Source organism: Protobothrops mucrosquamatus, unplaced genomic scaffold (assembly GCF_001527695.2).
Source record: "Protobothrops mucrosquamatus isolate PMUCROS unplaced genomic scaffold, P.Mucros_1.0 scaffold1120, whole genome shotgun sequence".
NCBI classification, from domain to species: Eukaryota; Metazoa; Chordata; class Lepidosauria; order Squamata; family Viperidae; genus Protobothrops; species Protobothrops mucrosquamatus.
Window position 1 is genome coordinate 500,187 of NW_015387338.1, and position 21,059 is coordinate 521,245.

Consider the following 21,059-nt stretch of genomic DNA (forward strand, 5'->3'; position numbering starts at 1 on the left):
GAACTTTCACAAGTGATCTCAAGAGTACCTTCAAGAGCAATTACAAGGGACGCATTCAATTGTGCAGTGAGATTTTCAAAGGATATATCTAAGAACACAGGGTGCTGAAAATGCTATTTTTAATGTTTTTTTAAAAAAAGAAATCCACAAATTCATAGGACCATATGTGCAGTACCAGGTATCCTATAGATAAACCGCAAGTGACTTTTCAGCACTTTTAGATTTGTTAGTATGCACTTTCTTTCTCAGCAAGAATGCCACTCTTTCTGTCTAAGCTGGTACACTACACCCTAGGCATTCATTATAAAATTCAAGTGAGGATGCAACTAGAAAGTGAGTTTTATATTAACATCTGGTACCTAATTTGCTCCATATGATAAACCATTTTAAACTCTTATACCCTTCCTGAAAGTAAAAAATCTATTTAAGCAAACATCTTTGGATGTGCGGGTCTATACTGTTCTTTTTGCAATCATTTTTCAGGAAAAGGAAATTTACTTCATGGGAAGTAAATATGAAAAAACATGTTCAAATATTTTGATCCAGAAAACACAACTCTTGGGCTTGGTTTGCCTTTGTTCATAGAGTCCAGTGACCCTCTTTGAAATGACTACTAAGGTCATACTTAGTTTTCTAAGCAGGACCAAGAACCATTACATCATTGATCGTGTATGATTACAACCTTTCAGATTAGAGGCATCCACTTCCAAAGGAAGGGAAAAGACAAAAACAAAAACAAAAACAACAACCTGGAGCCACCCAAATGTCTGCCAAATGTTATCTATGATAGATTTCCCATATGGATTTTGGGAGTCCACGGGAAAACAATTCATGTACAGTAATGCCATCATCATGCACATTTAATGTTCTCTGTGTCACTTGTGAAATTGCCCTGGATGTGTCTCTCCACTTGTTGATCCATCTGCTACTTGTCCATCAATAACTTAATAGTGCCAAGTACAGTTTCTATAAAGAGGATTAAATGGTTTCCCCAGCCTGAATAAATGATTATATCCTTCCTTTGTGTCTTCATACTGCACTTTTTTAAAAGGCCATCATTTTACATTTGCAAACACCAAGATCAAGGGACACTTTGAAGCTTCAGCACCAGAAGAACAACAAGAAAAGTTCAAAGTTTGGCTTCATTTGGAAGCACAAAGCAATATTAAGCAATGGTTATTCTCTTGGTTTAGGAAGTTGCCCAAGTCTTTTCTTCAAGAAGTCTCACTATGGTCTAATTAAAGTAATTGTTTGCACAGGAACAACAACACTTGCATTGTATGTGAAAAGAAACATGTCAGAAGTATATGCCCCCCACCCTCACCAATAGCAGGAGATTTCCACTCAAGAACTACCATTAATCTGAGATGCTTTTTTCCTTAATCAAGGGCTGGTATGTTCAAATGCACTGTCATTTAGAGGATAGCACTGCCTTCTTTGCAGCATATGAATTCCAGATCAGAATTATGAAAGAACACTCCTAGTCAAAGTACAATTATAATGCCAAAATGCTTAAAAGTAGAAAGTTTAAAAGATGGTTGTCTGTTAAACGTTTGCTGAGTCGTCCCAATTTTATCATTCACAGAAATCTGTCTTGCGCTGCTGCTGCTGCAGCTGCTTGCAGGAGAGTTCTTTTCTCTTGCTTCATAAATCCCTGGTATTGTACATGTTTACTCCTCTGACAGAAGAACAGCAGGCTCTGGCTGATTTTCCTGCAAGTTGAGCTTCCACAGGAAGCAGATAATTGGCCAATTTGCAAGGACAGAACAAATCAGCTGTGGAAGTTCTGTACAAGGGTCTGTTTCTGAGAGAGCCGGAGAAGCTCCTCTCGGATTGCTTTGATGAGGGAGGCAGACGAATGTCCTGTTTGGAGGTCCTCAGTGGAGCTGGTGTTGTAGCAAAGCCCTGGACCCTGCTGGTTGCTGGCTGGCAGATGAACAGGTGGAGCTGAAGGCTGTCGAGCCGAATTCCGTGGCATCTGGAATACCAGTGAGGAGCAATATTCGTGATGTCCAGGAGTATGTGTCTAGAGAAAGGCACAGAACATTATTCCAGGTTCAGCTTAAAGACTAAAAGGTATAGAAGGAGAAAAACAACAAAAAGATGCAGGGACAGAGAAAGCAGAAAGTCCCCCTTTGATTTGAAATACAAAACTGGAAGAGTGAACTGTTTTTAGAGGAATATTTGGTCTTGCTGGCCTCCATCTAGAATTCCTCAAATTTTAGAAGATGATTGCTAGAAGGATAGCTCTATTGCCACAAAAACAGTGTCATGTGGCATACATTTTTATGGGTTAGAATAAACTTCATGAAAAGAATAAAAGGTTACAGGTAATCCTCATTTAGTGATTGCCTCATTCAGTGACCATTTGCAGTTATGCCAGTGATGAAGTAGTAACTTTTTGACCAATCCTTGTATTTACGACCTATCAAGGTCTGTAAAGCAAAGGGAAACTGAAGTAAGATCATAAACACAATTATGATTTAATTTAATATCTACTTCAGCTTACCAACAGAGTTGCTGGTCCCAACTAAATGAAAACTACCTGTACTCTGAACTGACAGTTAGATACACTTATTTTACAAACATGTAAAGCTCAGCTGGAAATGTCACAGATTGTATTTTTTTTTTTAAAAAAAAAGAAAAGTCTAATTTTCTGATTTCATTGCTTTATGTTTTGTCCATTTATACTCATGTACGTGTATACCGTACTCATCAGCTTAAGAAAAGGATTCATGAATGTGCTGAAATGGATTTTAGGCTACAAAATCTTATGCCACAATAGCTTAAAGACTTTTAAGTGTCATAGTGCACAGTGCCTTCAAAGGTTAATAGCAGTGATGAAACAAGCACCGCTTACTTTTATTAGCTATCAAACACATATCTTGTATTCGTGCAGTTATGACTAAAAGAAAATCATCAAGATCAAATCCACACTAATTCAAACTAAAGATATTTTATAACCTTGTGGACTATAACAATTTGTTCAACCTGATGCCTTTTAGATGTGTTTGGCTTTAAGCCCCATAATCCTCAGCTCATGGAAGTTGATTTAATATATCAGGAGGACAATTGATTAAGAAGCCTCTTCTTCAGGCATATTACAGTTTTCAGAATCAGTATCAACAAAACAATGCTGCATGTGAAGTCTTTAGATCCATTAAAATGGTGAAACTTGAGCTGAATAAGTAAAGAGGAAGGAAGGAAGGAAGGAAGGAAGGAAGGAAGGAAGGAAGGAAGGAAGGAAGGGCTTGCAAAGCAACACTGAGGCCACAATATTAACAATGGCAATGGCATGCAGAAGAGACAGACTTGGCTAAGTGCTGTGGGAGAGGAAAACAAGCACCCAAGAATTTACTCCAGTGGGAATCTGCAGGTGAGAGGGAGGAATTCATTGCTATCTTTCAGAGCACTGTATCAAGGCTAGGCAGAAGCAGTGGCTGAAGCCAGGCAATTCTTGGTGCTTTAGTCATCTACTATATTGAAGGATAGAGCTACAGGGGCTGTGTTAATTTCCTAATTTGCTTGGCCTCCCTTAGGTGAAACTGGAGAATGAAACCCTTATCAACAATGCTGTAATAAAATTGAATAAACAGTTAGGTCAGCTTCTGTGCATAGAAAGGGGAAAATAAGTTTATCTTGTTCTTTGACTTAGGTTGCCAAGTATTTTGGCCCTGATTCAGATCTAGTAGTAGGGATAAAACTGAAAACATTACCTTACATTACTGAAATAAAGAAGCTGCTGAGATAACCACAGAAGAAAACATAACTTGCCAGGTTTAGAAAGGAAAGTAACAAGAGAAGGCCAAATGGATTTTACTGATTAATCCAAATATTCTGCACCAGCTAATTTCTTTCATTCTACACAAACTGACAGAAGACCTTGGACTCTGCTACTACGTTGTCAATGAACCAAGTTTTGGTCTGTCTACTACCTAAGATCTCTTATTTCCTCACTGTTTGTCAAGGCACATGCCTCACCAGCCTGGGCACCCTTATTTGCCCATTAATTTGGAAGATTTTTATTTTAAAGTTATTATGGCATAGTAGCCTAGAGCATGAATTAAGGTGATGGGTCCAGAAAATTCAGTCTTTATTGTAGTTAGTTTTCTGCCCACACAAACTATGTTAAACAAGGGTGTATATTTTTGTATATAGTAGGCCTTGCAAATCCCCTTCTTACCCCTTCTTTGCATGACAGTATCATACAAGGTCGCACTGGATCAGTTAAATTCATATTTCTTCAGTGGTATATAGTACAAAATTGGCTAGAAGCTTACTTCAAAGCAGCAAAACTGGGAGCAACTGATCTTCCTCAATTATATCTGATTGATTGTCAGCAATACTGAGAATTTAAACTCTTCTATTTTTATTTGAGTCTTGCTGTTTCTTATTTCTTTAGTAAATCAAAAGTAAATTTTGACTCAGAGACTGAACGGAAGGAACAAAAATACCACTATTGCTGACAATAACATATTTCTGAATTACCTTCCTTTAATCAGGGAAGAATAAATTATAATATGTATAAAATGACTAGCTTACTATGGCAAACTCTGAAAAGACTTTATGGGAGAGAGAATCAATAGTTCTGCCTTTTATAAAGGACGGTGGTGTGACCGAAATTTCACTGCTCACAGAGTGTTTAATCCTAATATTATCTCTGGATCAAGTAACTTTTGACAGTGCTTCAAAAATATACAAAACCTATTTGATCAGAGAAGACAACAGCTAAACAGAAAGGAGTACAAACACTACAGCAACCATGCCTCCATCGTAACCCCTGTAATGTGTTTGGAAACTATTGTCCTGGCTGGAGGTGAGGAACAGTCTTTGACGCAGGAGAGAGCAAGCATGTAAGGAACATGAATGAGAGATACCCCTACCATATAGGGAGGGATAAAGAAGAACTCATGATAATTCAAACATGCATGTCAATGAGAAAGCCATGCTCTAAAAACAGGATTTTGCACCAATGGAATTAGCTTGCAAAAATAAAACATCATAGAAGAACACAACCAGACATGGCTTTTATTTTCTAATACTAAAAACCTCTTCAATCTCATCTGAAGTCTTTCCAATGACAGCAATTCACTGTACTCTATCATACCAACCAGGTGATTTGGCCCTTTTTTCAGGTGAGTGGGAGGTCTGACAGAGCCAGTGGTTTCAGAAAGACAAGTTCAGAGAAGCCATCCTCACTGAGAGCATAAGGGGAAGTGGAGAGCCTCAGCTCCCCTAGAAGCTGCAGGGCTGGCTGGTGCCAATCAGAACAAATAACCTGGCATAAAGGATGAGAGCTAAGATGGAGTAAGAGAAGGACACAAAAAAAAAAGCAGAGATTTAAGGGCTGAAATATGAAAAAGACAAAAGCAGCAGCTAAAAAAAAAAAATTAGAGAAGCAACTAAAAAAATCGAATTAAGGAAACACAAGACTGCTTCAGAAACTATTCAAACATGAAGCACAGTACTCACTGCTTCTCTCCTAGCAAATTCATCCTCTCCACGGTATGGGGGCCACCCTTGTTCCCCTGGCTGGCCAAGCCCTGCTCTGCCTGAGGGGATCTCCATTGGTTGACCTCCGATCCTGCTAGCAATTCCCACCTGAGTGAGGTGCTGTATCTGAGAACCTTAAAAGCAAATATTGTTTTGTTTTCATCTTACCATGCCACATCAGAAGAGTGAGGGGCAAACAATCTGAGAAACAGGGATTGGGGAGATAAGACATAACCAAAGAAATGGGGCCCAGGGGAAAAAAAAAAGACTTTGTTCAATTAACTTTTTGGAAAGACTGACAAAATTAGGATAAATTAAAAAAAAAATCTGCTTGCATGCAAATTTTTCAGTGTGTTCTTTTCCAAGTGGAGGGTATTTTCTGTGTGTGTGGTTTTTTTTTTTTTAAAAAAAGGATCATGCTGAAGGCAAACGTGGTAGAGCAGAGAAGAGGGGAAGAGAAAGGGTCAGAAAGACAACACTTCTGACCTATCAAATATTTAGTCATCATTAATGTGCAGTTTAAGAGAACGTACTTCATGCTAGTAATTTGCCTTCAATACAAGAAAATATTTGCTTAGTTTAGGATACTCAGCTGCACAGTCAAAGCAGAATCCACCTTTTGGAGAATAGCTTTCATATCTGTGGTCCATATGTGAATGGAAGATGGGGCTGAGACTAAAGCAGCCTTTATCCTTTAAACCCCACACAAATGAGGAAATAATGCCACTTAATATTTTGAGCAGTGCTATTACAGCTTTAAATCTCTGCAAGGTCTCACTTTTTAAAAACCACCCCAAAAGCAACCAAAAAATCCCCCAAACTAAAATGTTTGGCTTTGCTTATTTGAAGGAGCTCTGAAGGATGAAAATGAGCTGTCTGTGCGTGGCCAACTCTGTTAGAAAAGATTATTGCAACTCCCTTCGGTGCTTTTAGCGACTCTCTCCTGGAATAAGGAATACTGACTTGAACGAGCCTGAAGTCCTGAGTTCCTTCTAGTGCTAATTTTATACAAACGATATCCAGTGATATTAGTTAGATAATGCACAGACATTTTGCTCTGTTTACTTTTGAAAACATACTCAGATCATAACCTGGAAAGTTTTTGTATGTTCTTTTGTATATTCTAAAGCAGTGTTTCTCAATCTTAGTAGCTTTAAGATGTATGGACTCAGATTCCAGGAATTCCCCAGCCCAACATGCTAGGATTGAGAAATGCTACAGGTAGTCCTCAACTTACGACCACAATTGAGTCCAAACTTTATGTTGCTAAGTTGTTAAGTGAGTTTTGCCCCATTTTACGACCTTTCTTGCCACAGTTGTTAAATGAATCATTGCAGTTGTTTAGTAACACGGTTATTAAATGAATCTGGATTCCCCATTGACTTTGCTTGTCAGAAAGTCGCAAAAGGTGATCACATGACCCCGGGACACTGAAACCGTCGTAAATATGAACCAGTTGCCGAGCATCTGAATTTTGATCACTTGACCATGGGGATGCTGCAATGGTCAAAAGTGTGAAAAACCATCATGAATCATTTTTTTCAGTGATGTTACTTTGAACAGTCACTAAATAAACGGTTGTAAGTCGAGGACTACCTGTTTTTTGAAAGGGAAAAAAAACCAAATGAACAAGGGCTTATAGCCATGCATGCTGCTTTTCATAGATATGATGCCATATCATCATTTTTATATGTATGTATAAAATATGCCCTCATCTGGAAAGCAAATCTAACATTTTTCACTTGGTCTGGTTTCTGATAGATAAGAGAGAAGTCACCACTCTTTATCTGTCAGAAATGGCAGTTGAAGTACTTAGTTGAAGTACTTAGTTCCTGAGGCAACCTTTTCATCTCCTCAGGTAATAAATCAAAACACACTCTGGAAGGGTGCACAAGCTAACTCTATCTCTAAGTGCATTATTGTCATATTTCCTGGTGTTTCTGAAAAAAGGAAATGTCACAATTCTTACCATGGAAGAGCGAAATTGTATCGTACCCTTGGCCCCCAGCTAATGGTTAAAGCCTTTTGTACCTTTTACAGTTGTCTTCATACTAAGAAGCCTCTTGGAGGAATATGGATGAAGCATAATCTCTAACATTTGGAATTATAAATGTTCTTGAATCTTTTATTGCTTTCTCTTCAACATCTTTATTATATGCAAACCGTAGATTTATGCATACAGTACATTGGAAATGCGCTATTGAGTTGGATTAAAAAAAAGTAGATCCATCCCCCAAATATGGGTGGTTTTCAAACAGAGGCTTAGTGGAGTTGTTTTGCTGGGTGTGCAACATTTGTGTATTTGACCATCCAGATCCTCCCCAGGTTCAAGCACACACAATTTACTGAGCTAAGGTGAGTGGGGGACAAATTGTGTCTCTTCTTGATATTCTACGTTTAGGGTCTTACTTAGCCATCAGAATTGTGGCTGATTTTGAGATCAGGCTCTTTTTAATGCTGATTTCTTAGCAATCATTACCTGCAGTGCTTCCAACTGGCCGTGGCCGTGCCACTGATGGCAATTCCTCTGGATAGATGCCTCGAGTGGAATATTGGACATCTGATGGCTGCGAGTCTGGATGCATTAATTCAACAGGTGGAAGAAACCCTGATCCAAGGTTTTGCCTGCTAGTAGAAAAACAATGAAACACATTCCTTCATCCATCCATCCATTCATAAATAAGACTTTTGTACTGCTTCAGTCTTACTGACTCTAAGTAGTTGCCTATCCATGCATTTACAAGACACATTTCTGTACATATGTCTCAGTTCACTGACTGTTATCATTGGAAAGATAAAAGAAATACATCAAAGCACATGCTAAGTAGACATTAGCAGAATGAGAAAGGACCATATTATGTCAGTGGAGGCCTCTGTTTTATATCATCTACCCAGCTTGCAATTTGGTTCAAAATAAGGAAGAGGTATTTACCGTTCTTAGAAAAAGAAATAATTCTTCTGCAAATACACAGATCAAATAACTAGCAAAATACCTCTGCAACAGGCCTGGAGCTGAGGGAGGAGTCATCCCAAAATCCATGTATCTCTGAAAAAAGACAATATGTCAGGAAAAAAAGAGCCATGACTATATCTTCTAAAATAATCAGGGCATAGTAAAATAGAACTCAAAAGGAAAAATTAAGAGAGTAAAATATTTCCATTGAATACTTTTAAGTTAAGAAAACTTTTACCAAATCAAAAAATTGGTCAGCATGTTGTAGGAGCAAATTAAAAGACCTATTACAGCAGAGATGGGGAACTATGCCCCCCTTTATAACTTGTGGACTTCAACTCCCAGAATTCCTGAGTGAGCATGGCTGGCTCAGGAACTCTGGGAGTTGAAGTCCACAAGTCATAAGAGGGCCATAGTTCCCCATCCTGTATTACAGAAAAGTTAGTCATATTCAGAAAATGGCAGTCTTAGCCAAAGAAAAGACAACAGTATTATATAAATAAAATACAAGAAAACAATAATGGGTTAAAAAAGAAAAGGTTTTTGATAAGTATATTTTCAAAAATTTAAATACTAACAATTAAAGCATGAATGCAGATGCCCTTGAATTCAATTTCTGATGTCCATGAGGACATCATTCAGTTTTCTCCTAATAGTAAATAAGTAATGTTGCTTTTTTTTAACTTACAGCCTGGCAATTTCCTGGATGTCTTCCATCCAGTTACTAATGAGACCCAACTTTATTTAACTTCCAAGCTCTGACACAATTGGACAGATGCTGAGAAGCAGAAAATGTAGGATACCTTTAAGAAGAAGAAGGAAAAAAAAATTCTTGAGGACAGAAGGAACTATTCTTTCTCACAAGGGAGCTCTTGAGATGAGCATCAATGAGACTACTAACTGTGTGAGCCTGGCTGTAGGGTGACCCCCATTGACTGCTGGGGGTATCTCTTGGAGCCCGAACAGGAGTGCTTGTTGACTGTCCTCCTGACCCTCCAGGATGGGTGATGGCAGCAGAACTGGATGCTTGAGTACTAGGAGCCACCAGGGCAAAGGCATCATCCAGCAGAGAATGCATTGTTTGCCGGGCCTCTTCAATAGATGGCTGAGGAGGGACATATTGGATAGCATGAGAAGGTAGGCCTGAATATTTTCCCAGTTCAGTTGAAGAAGGTGTCTGGGGATCTGCAGGAAGGTCAGGATCAGACTGAAAAAAAAGATGGGGGAATAAGAAAAAACACATTAAATATTATTTGGGTGCGAGAGTATTTGTCATAACTACATCTATGTGTCACATTGTGCAAACTTTATTGTGCGTATTCTGAGTATCATTAGCAGTATCTCCTTCTTCAGCGATGAGAGCTGATGACATGTCACATATTCTAAGAAACAGAATACCTAAGATATCAATGTAAGAGTGTATGTTAGCCATAACCTCTATCTCAACTACTCGGAAATAACATTTTTAGATTTTGCACATTACACAAAACATTATTAATAAGATCTGCAGATAACTGAAATGCATGAATACCACATAGTATGAAAATCAAAGTAAGAATACTTCTAGTACAAACAGGTTGAAGCTTTCTTCGCTGCGCAATGAGCCATCCATTTCTCCTAATCTTCCCATGCAGTTTATGGGGAAGTAATGGTGATATAGAAGTCCTGGGCTGAAAATATATATGGCCAGAACTGTTTTGGGATTGTGAACTATTTAAATAGGGGAGGAAGGTGAAGGAAGACTACAGCAAAGCATTTTAAAAAGTTCCCTGGGACATTCTGATTAGCAAGCTTGCTGCATATGGGCTGAATAACATGAGAAGAAGATAAATACAAGGTCTGAAAATTTTATTCGAAGAACACTCAGCTGTGGTTCTTTAACAAGCTGAAGGGAAGTACCCAATGAGGTGGTACAGTGGTACAGTCATTTTTAGTAATAGTTTGACTAAACAAGGAAGAAGGAATAGTTATTAAATTTGCAGATCATTCAAAAATACCCTAATACCCCAAAGTACCAAAATAAATTTCAAAGCAATCTTGATAAATTGGAGAAATTAGACGAATAATGGAACAAATACAAAGTTATATATTAAGGAATCAGAATAAAAAATAAATTCTGAGTGCATCTTATGTGTAAGTATATTTACTCATTTAGTATGGCTCTATTACTTTTATACTCCTCATCTGTTCCATTATCTTCTCTTATTGGTACCAATAATATGATTATTACTACTTTGATATTATGATTATTATTACTAGCTTATGTACCAGAGACAAATTCCTTTGTTTATCACACTAGACAATAAACTATTCTATTCTATTCTATTCTATTCTATTCTATTCTATTCTGTTCTATTCTATTCTATTCTTTCTTATTCTATTCACTATAGAATTTTAAAAAGTCAGTTGTAAACATAGTATATATCACAGAGTAGCAAATGACTTTTCCTTAGGCTGAATCAATCAAGGTAGAATTGTAAATTTTAAGCGATATATTTGTTCACTTCATTCTGCAATGATTACATCCCACTGTAGGAGGAGAGCCATAATGGTCAGTGGTAGCTAAAACTGGGAAGGATTCAGAAAAAATGGACTAGTTAAGAGACGGGCAATGAGTACGATTAGGGACTGGGAAGTTCTATTAAGAGAGATTAATGGCACTGGGAACTCTTAGCCTTGTGAAAAGATGAATGGGGAAGATATGATGGCACTCTTCAAATAGTTTGTCACCCAGAAAGCAGCCCAGACTTTATCACATGAGAAATGGGACAGGTCAGGAATAACTGATTTAAGCTACAGATTCCAAAACAAAGAATTGAAAGCGGTTACCCAGGACTTCCCCTTCACTGGAAATGGCAGCTAGGCAGATGTTGTAATTAGAATTCTTGCACTGATCAAAGGGTTGGACATTGTGACTTAGGCTTCCAAGTCTAAGATTCTAAGTAGCCCCCCCCCCAGTGCACGAAACTCCTTTTCTTGAGTCCCTAGTTATGCCTTCTCTTCTAAGACAGAAAATAGATTTGAGAAATATCTATAAATTGGGGGTCTTCAAATAACTGCGAAAAAACCTAGTTTACATTAACAATCTTCACCATACAGTCATGCAACATTTACATGCAAGTTGGCTATTACAATATATTATCATATATAGCCTTCTTAAAGATCTAAACGTACAATGTAAGCTGAGTTGTTGACACCCGGAGGCCTTTTATACGTCCCATCACTGTCCGTTGTGATCAGCCTGTCCTTGTCTGCATCCATTGGGCTTCCATTCATCTGATGTCTCCGACGCTGCTTCGGGGATCGTTTTGCCCGTGAACTAAAGAACAAATAGCTTCTTTAAATGCCTTAAGACTTGCTAGCATTGTCTAAATTGTGTTTTTAATACCCTAAAACATTACCTCAAAGAGTTTGTAGCATGTGAAACATCTTTCATCTAAGCCTCTTCCAATTTTAAGGCAATCTATCTAAAGATGGTTTGTGCTGGAATTTTCATTCCTACCACTGCTTCCTGTTTTATAGGCTATATTTTATTGCTTTTGTTTTTGCAACTGCAGCAAAAGCTTTGGCAGATGGGTGGACATGAATTATATAATAGAATAAACATAAAATAAATAGCTAGTTTAATTGTGAAATGCTCTCACTTATCCAAATTCTCAAGGGAATCATCATCATCATCTGAAATCTGAATAAATAAACCAGAACACTCATTTAGTTTTCCATTTGATGGGCCTAGTTTAGATATTATTGTAAAATGAACCAAGTTTCTAAATACAGGCAAGAATGCAAAACTGTTGGTGGTATCTTGGCAGGTGCTTACATTTTATTTACTTATTTTATATGGGCCGTTGATTTGAGAAAACATTAATGTATTATTCATTTTAATCAGTTTATCCTGCCTGCTCTCCAAAAGAGATCCCAAAGTAAGTATAGAATAAGAATAAACAAAGAGCAAGCGTATTTAAGATACGATGTATATTTTCAAAACTAACTTATTAAAATACACAGAAAACAAGGCCAGGGAAACAAATTACAATAGACCGCCCTATCAAACAGAATAGCATTGATCTGTTTCCAAAAAACAAGAAGGTTCAGTAATCAATGTTACACTTTTAAAAGGACCTTGTTGGCAGTAAATGCCAGCTTTTATTCACCAGAAAGAAAGGCACCTGAAACAGATCTCCCATTTGTACACCCCAGGGTACTATGGGAGAAGCCATGCTCAAGAAAACTGAAGACCCTGGTAGATCTGGGAGGCATATTTCAAGAAAAAGAACACACAGCTGCCCTTTATTGTCCAGTATATTCTACTGCCTTAATTTCTTTTCTCTTGTGCCTCCCCAAGTGAGAAATTTATAGATGAAACATGACCCAAAATGTTTTAACATTCTTAATATTTTCTTAATACTTTAGGAATCTGACATAACCTATTTTAACATATTTTCTTAATATTTTCAGGAATATAAACGTTTTCTATTTTCTAAATTAATGGGAACAAATTCCACTCTCTCCATCTTACCTCTTCCTGGGTTCTATGAAAACAGTTGGCATGTTGCCACTCGGGTCCAAGATTTTATCTATCTGCATCTGTGCCTTGCGGTACATCTGCTGCTGTTCTTTGGTATCGATGATAACCACGTCATCCACAATTGGGAATTCATAATGTCCTTTGCGCTTGGCACGTAGCCGGATCTTGTTACGGTGATGCTCAATCTCAGATTTATGCCTCAGAGCTGTCTGTATCTTTCAAGAAAATAAAATAGTGAGATGCATTAAACCTCTTTTGGAACATGATGCTTTTCCTCTGACATGATCAAAATGGATCAGACCGAAGAAGGAAAATATGAGAAGAAAATATTGAATGCTTGCCAGAATATAACTTCAGGTAGGGAAAAAAATCATGCCCTGTGTGATTCATATAGCAAGGACAATCAGAAGAAGAGAGAGCCTAGCATATTAATAAAAGAGCATGACAAACAGCATGCAAATTGCATCTCCTGAAACCTGTCATAAAGGCACAGCAACAAAGAAATCAGAGAGAATCTGGGCTATGGTAAAAGCTTAGGTAGCAAAGACTGTGCTTGTGTAAAGCTAAGAATTATCAGTCTGATAAGAATTGTGCTTGGGTTTATGTGGGAGAGTCTCTGTTTTGGACATCTCTGCTGATTACAGGTAATTCTCCTGCATTGCTGTCCGAGGAGTGACTACAGCAGAACCTCACTGGGAGAAGAGAAAAGCGAAGTAGTTAACTGTATAGAGAAACAACATTTATTTCTGTTGTTTCTTACTTTCATCTGCATTATTAAAATATTGATCTTGCTTCACAGAATCTGCTATTACAGGAATTGAAATCCACTTTCTCTCTCTCATTTAAGAATTTTTTAATGCATTTGAATTAGGGGGCCATTTGAGACATAATGGATATTGTCAAATATTTCAATATAATTATCTCACTCAGTGAGAGGATGAGTATGTGAATATGTATTTGTGGACTTGTAGATTTAACAGATAAGCGTGAGTATATGATTTTTTTCCCATACAGAACTTGTAAAAGATCCCCAGAGCACAATATCCTAGAAAAATGTAGGCAGTCTATATACAAGAAACTAAAGCAACAACCTTTCTGCACATGGGAAATCTAAAATGAATATATATGTATATATATTTCAGCTTCAGCCACAAGGCTAGGATTCATGCCTGGCTATTCTTTCAAAGAAGCTACTGATGCTGAAAACAGGAGATATGCGGTGCCCTGCATTGCCAAGTTATTTTTACATGTCTATGGAGATTCTCAGTCATCCAGGTTATGGTTGTCCCAAAGGTGCTTTTTCAAGAGGCAACTGGACTTTGTCTGTTTTTCTTTGAGGACATTTCACTTCTCATCCATGAAGCTTCTTCAATTCTGACTGAATGGTGGAGAATTGCAAGGAATATAAATCCTTCCGTTCTCTACCATTCAGTCAGAACTGAACAAGCTTCTTGGATGAGAAGCAAAACGTTTTCAAGAAAAATCAGAGGCAGTCTAGTTGTATCTTGAAAAAGCACCTTAGGGACAAGTTATTGTTACCTTTCCAGTTAACATTTTGGGCTCCTCCCCATTTCTTGAAGGAGCCACAATCATACATGACATAGTGCAGGGGTAGGCAACCTTGGCTCTTTTATGACTTGTGGACTTCAATACCCAGAATTCCTGAACCAGCCTTGCTGACTCAGGAATTCTGAGAGTTGAAGTCCACAAGTCATAAAAGAGCCAAGGTTGCCTACCCCTGACATAGTACATCAAATGAGGTTAATGAGGTTAACTTTACTTTATAGAGCAAAATTAAGAAAAGCCACAGGAGATACCTGAATAGCTAGGCTTGACACAGAGTTGCCTAGGAGCACAGTCCTAAATATATACCATGACCTTCCCACAAAGAATCCTGAGATTTATGGTTTGGTAAAAGTGGCAGAGGACTCACTGAAGGTCACTCTCCTCCTGTCGAGGGATGCAAGACAGAATAGATACAAGAAGGGAGCCCTCTCAGTTGGGGCCTCATTTATGAAATGTGTTCTCCAGAGAGCAGACCTGATGCCCACTTAATTTTTTTTTTTTTAGTTCTAAACAAAATATCTCCCTTCTTCCAGGTATTTCTATAATTTTAACTTTGCTTCATTTTAAACAGACTCTTGTGAGATGTTTGCTATGAAAGGGGAGGCTATGAAAGACGAGAGTACCTCCTTATTAATTTTGTTGGTTTCTGCAACTCGGTCAGAAAGTGGTTGGTTTTGTGCTGCAGGCACTGTGATAGGCTGCATAGCAATCAGTTGGATCTTGCTAGGGACTCTTCTACTGATTTCAGAGGATCGTGTCATTCGGTCTACATGCTCAAAGATAGAAGCTGAAGATTGCTGCTCTGTTCCATTAGTGATCTGTGGAGGGCCTGGGTTATAAATACAAATATAAAAAGGGAAAATATATTAGTTTAATAATCATAGTCAAATCCCAAGGCACGTGACATTTACAAAACACTCTGGGCCCAAAAACAAGTAATTATTTGAATAATGTAATACTAGACAAACCATGCCCTGTTAGGTCATTGTTTCATAGATATTTCCTTTCCTAAACAGAAAAACAGAATGATCACATTTGGCAAAAAAGCAGCAGGAGCAGTGACTTCTAATCTCCTGCCAGCTTTCCCATTGAGTTTTCTTGGTAGTGAGCATCAGAAATCTTCCTTCCTTCCTTCCTTCCTTCCTTCCTTCCTTCCTTCCTTCCTTCCTTCCTTCCTTCCTTCCTTCCTTCCTTCCTTCCTTCCTTCCTTCCTTCCTTCCTTCTGGCTTCCCCATTTACTTTGCTTGTGGGAAGTTTGCAGGAAGAAAGTCAATGGGCAAGCCAGCAGGAAGTTTTAAGTCTAAGACCAACAAGCAGGTAAGTGTCTGCCGCTGGGTAAGGGAGGGTGTCAGGGGCTATGTGAGGGCGTGGGTCATGAACAGTATGTGAGGGAACATGAGAGAGTGTTGGAGGCTGCACAAGTAGGCAGTGAGGATAGGAAGGGTTCCCAGAGATGCATGATAGACGCTGTGCCCACTAGGGTGCTGGACTTCAGAACTCTGAGGACTGGTTTAACCACTGCTTGTTAAGCACTGCTGTAACTTGAAATGGTCACTGACTGAATGGCTGTAAGTCAAGGACTATCCGTATATCCCAGCCTACATGTTAGGATAAAAGTGATGGGATTCGTAACCCATTGCAATGCAAACTGATACTGTGGGATGTTCTTTCAATAATCTCTTTGGCCGATTTGTCATTTTATGAACTGAGCTGAGCTGAGCTTAGCTGGAGACTTAGAAGGACCCCGATTCCTTTGGGGTAGAGGGGACTGAAAGGAAAGAGCCCATTATCTCTATTACCTACAACAAAAGAAACCATTCACAAATATATGTCAATTTGCTGAGATTAGTGGCAAATATAATTACTTCTACTCTAATAACCACGGTACTATTTATTTTTTTATCCATATCAGGGTAACAAGAATTAAAATTGTAGTCAAGCATATGGGGAATCTATAGGAACCATGGTAAAACTAGTGGTTTGAATTTTCATTTAAGGGCTGATGTCAGCCTTCAAAAACAGACCAGATTAGGAAATGAAAGCCATGTAAGTCAGTATCCCTTTCATTATAAAGATATAAGAACAGAATCTTGCAAGTCTGATTGCACCCCCTTCCCCCCATCTTCCTGAAAACTTGGGACAGTCTTGTCTGAGAAGTTTACTCAGGATACAGTTCTGCCCCTTTGATCTGACCATTGTACTGGTAACAGATCTTCCTACTGTCCCGCAAGAACATCCCCTTGGCCCCAAAATTAAAAAAATCCATTTTGTAGTTCATGTAAGCTTTTATCTAAAATATTCCTAATTTAGACAGTGAACTATAAGGCAGGGTTTGGGGACTTATACATGATCATAAAGCCCCCCCCCTCTCTCTCTCCCTCCCTCCCTCTCTCTCTCTCCAGTTTGATTAACTGTATTCAAAATGCCTCCCCAAGCCAAAATTAGTTTTTTTATTGCTTTCCTAGAATTATAAGATTTCCCTAGTAAAAGCCACATGATTTTTTTAGTAATACTTGGCAATGCTCAGAAGATGTCAAAAGAAGATTAAAAAAGTATGAGATAGCAAGCCGACTATCTCAGCAAAATACGAGACCATGGCTTTACTATGGAAAGGAACATTCTATACATAGCCTCTTAACTTTTACTTTTAGAAATGGTCACAAAGCCAGAAACTTAACTTTCGCTTTTAACAAACCACAGATGCATGATGTCTTATGTTACATTTGATTAAAACAAACCTACTTTTTATTACACTTTATGAAGCTGAATTATTTAAAAACAACAGAATTTAAACTAGTCAGAGTTTAGGGTTCAACTGAATATGGAACCAAATGTTTCCAATTTTCACTTTGCAGTTATATCAAGGAGGAGGAGAAAAAGGACCCTTTTAAGTTACGGTTTCACTTTATATCCGAAAGAAGGTTTTATGTACAACCCTTCAATGGCTGGCTGAAGGGAAGCAATAAAGATTATTGTCAAAAGATGAATACAATTTTAACAGTAATAAGAGCATCTGGTAATGTACAGAAACTCAGGATTAAGGTTTTGTCTTCCATGATAATGGAAAGCTAGATCCTGATAGAAACTTCTGTTTTACAAATAAAAGCTTCTATTCAGGCAACTATTATCCATAAATCTGTAGCCTCACAGAAGTCACCCGAAGCAATTCTAAGAATCTTTTTCAATCCACCGCACATAAAATGCAGAGGGAGAAAGCTTATGCACAGCCACCTGTTTGAGATCAAACCACATGTGTGCACAAATAAAACCACAGCAAATACTTTTCCTTAGGAATATACGTTGAAAATGTCCAGGACAAGGATGGGCATTTTTTTTAATTTTTGGAAGGAGTTTAAGCAAACAACGGATAGATCAAAGCCTAAAATGGATGGGGCCATCTGTTTCCTCTTTCTGACATTCCCCTTTTCTTCTTTCAGACATGATTTCTTGATAGTCTCCTCTTTTTCTCTCTTTCCCTCTTATTTATTTATTTATTTATTTATTGAATTTATATACCGCCCTATCTCTCTTACGGGACTCAGGGCGGTGAACAGGCGATAATAAAAACCACGATAAATATACACAAATTTTCTGTTCTAAAATCAAATTAAATAACAGGCCTGCTCTAAAAATACCCCATACAAAACCCCCACTAAAACATAATCAAACTACATAATCTTGGGCCTACAGATAGCTTAATCCTGCTAAATTGTGCAAGGGTGGCAATCTGGAAGGTGGAGAAGCAGCACACAGAAAAAGAATTTACAGAAATGACCTCTCTAACTACCTTGCATTTTTAAATTCCTCCATTAGCAAAGCATCATGCAATAATATGCTGATGAGCCAACAGACTTATTCATTCAGTGTAACGTTTTTTCATGTCAATATACACAGTAAAGACACCTAAATGAAATCTATTACATTTACTTCTATAAAGACCCTCTCATTCTATGTTTGAATTTGCTAGGTCCAGCTTCATATTCTTTTTGAAACTTACCCACTCTGTTTAGTCCTGATAGCATCCAGAGAAAATAAAACAAAGGGAATAATTATAATTCACCAAATCATGATAGGAAATTCATATCTTACTGAGAAGGTTTCTAAGTCAGCAGTTAATACAAGGAAATTATTTCTACAGTTTGACCAAGGACATACCATAACCATTCTGAGATAATTTGGATGTACAGGTAGTCTTCAACTTACAACCATAATTGGGATCAGAATTTCCACTATTAAGTAAGGCAGTTGTTAAGTGAGTTATGCCTGATTTTATGACCTTTTTGTTAATTGAATCACTGTAGTTGTTAGCTTAATCATGCAATCATCAAGCAAATTTGGTTTCCTGCATCACCTTGCTTGTTGAAAGCCAGCTGGGAAGGTTGCAAATGGTGATCACATGACCTCATGACACTGCAGTCATCGTAAGTACATACGGATTGTCAAGGGTTCAACTTTTGATCACGCAACCATAGGGATGCTGCGAATGTTGTAACTGCAAATACCAATTGTAAGTCATTTTTTCAGTGTTGTTGTAACTTTGAATGGTTGTTAAATGAATGGTTGTAACTTAATGACTACCTGAATGTCTTATGTTCTAAGGGCAAGTACCACATGTGGTCTTGAAGGTCTACTGTATAAAGTTTTGGACAGAAATTTATACGCTTGTATAATCACCATTATAATATTCCCATTTATTTGCATAAATAAATACAGGACTTCTTAATAGTCAACAAAATTAGCCAAGGAATAAAAAGGATTCAAATTTACCAGAAAACTAGTATCTTTGGTCTATTTGGTTCAGGTGGAACCATGGCTAAAATTAACTTGTATAGCATAGCCAGAACAGAAAAAAAATTGGACAAAGTCAAATACATAAGCATCTGTAGAACACTTTTGAGTGTTTACAATCAATGCAAAAACAACAAAAACAAAAACAGGTGCCTATCAATGTATTTTGCAAATGATGGTTAGGAGAAATATCAATCTGTTTTCAATATTTGTAGCACATTTTTATGATTTATGAATAGGTATTTATGTAAATTATTTCAATGTTACATAAAAGTATAACAACATGTAACTTACCAGATTTGCTAACTCTATGAGATTTTACGTCATTGGCAGCTGTTTGAGGTCTTGCAGTCTCATCTCCTGTTTCTCGGCCACTCGAGTGCTCACTCACTGTGGAATCAGCATCAGAAGGGGAAACTCTGTATATACCAAAACAATATTATCATTAAATGGTATTTTTCATGTTTATACTATATAATAAACAAAAAGAGTAGGTTATATAAGGTTGCTAAAGACTGTAGATTTTAATTAATGCTTCATTTCATCCACAGTAATGCATTATTATATGCTTTCAAATAAAGTCCAAGAAAGAGAAGGAGAGAGAGAGAGAGATTTGTGCCTTTGAATCACTCGTGTAGATTTTCTGGACAAGTCTCTGCAGTATTCTTGGAAGATTTTGGGAATGGTTTGCTACTGGCCCAAGGTTACCCTTTTGACATCATGCCTAAAACAGGGCTAGAATCCTAGGACTTCCAGTTTCTAGCTTGATGTCTTAACCACTACACCAAACTAGATCTCTCTGACTTAAGTAAAGAGACGTGTAAAACTAACACATTTCTTTCTCCTTTAAATAAATCTCTTTTCCTTTACCTTCCACTGCATCCATTAACATGCCTGATTCACTATATGGGTGGCAGTAGATTCCAGACAAACCAAATGCTGCACACATCATTGAAAGGGAGATTCTGCAGAGCACAATGGTATGAATGAAGCAATCCTCTTTAAAGTATTAAAGTACCTGTGTCCTTTAGAAGTCTTGACACAGCTGCTTTAGAAGCTTCCTTGGCCATGTGCACACATGCATGGACAATACTTTTCTGGGCCTCCCAAAGAACAAGGTTTAATGCTTTTTACAAAACCATTAAGGGCTTTCTCTGTGTCAATACACTTTCAAATGCCCCTTTCAAATGCTTTGAATGGCTTTGCAAAAAATACTGTTCCATGTAGGAGGATGAGATAGATTCATGGCATAAATAACTAATTGTCATTTTAATGTATGTTGTAGTTTAATATTACTTTCGCTGTTTGTATATTTTTGTTCTTACCCTTTTAAAATTGATGTAATATTTGTTCTACTCTTTGTTTTTTAATCCATACGAATAACTGCATTTGGGGGTAATGATTACTTTCAAGGTTCTTATTTTCATTTTTTAAGTTTCCATTTGGGGATATGTGCTAAAAAATAATTTACATAATAGAGCCTCCATTTTCAGTGAAGGTCAAACCCCAAATGCAGGGTAGTGTGCTTTCAAGCCCAAAAAACCACATGCTAAAAGGATCTCCATATACAATACAGAAAAGTCAGCAAGATTAGTCATTAAGCAGTGGAATGAAGAAGTGTGTACACTTCTCTTTAATTACATAAGAAGGTCTGTAGCAACCATGGCTATTTTGGATAATTATGGAATCGTTCTACACATTAGGAGGTAATCACATTGGAGAAGGCTGTTG

At 37.6% G+C, this 21,059-nt stretch overlaps 1 protein-coding gene across 1 annotated transcript in view; it reads right to left on the reverse strand.

The window, feature by feature from the left end:
* Positions 1-1,736: 1,736 nt before the first annotated feature.
* KIAA1549 (KIAA1549 ortholog) overlaps positions 1,737-21,059 on the reverse strand; it is a gene marked incomplete at its 5' end in the record, with an annotated part of 54,606 nt that continues 35,283 nt past the window's right edge. Inside the window, 10 exons of the mRNA XM_029284919.1 lie at positions 1,737-2,026; positions 5,473-5,627; positions 7,973-8,118; positions 8,487-8,539; positions 9,348-9,653; positions 11,621-11,765; positions 12,966-13,189; positions 15,164-15,369; positions 18,538-18,552; positions 19,623-19,747. Coding sequence (XP_029140752.1) covers positions 1,772-2,026; positions 5,473-5,627; positions 7,973-8,118; positions 8,487-8,539; positions 9,348-9,653; positions 11,621-11,765; positions 12,966-13,189; positions 15,164-15,369; positions 18,538-18,552; positions 19,623-19,747 — 1,630 coding nt within the window. The remainder of the gene's footprint in view (positions 2,027-5,472; positions 5,628-7,972; positions 8,119-8,486; positions 8,540-9,347; positions 9,654-11,620; positions 11,766-12,965; positions 13,190-15,163; positions 15,370-18,537; positions 18,553-19,622; positions 19,748-21,059) is intronic.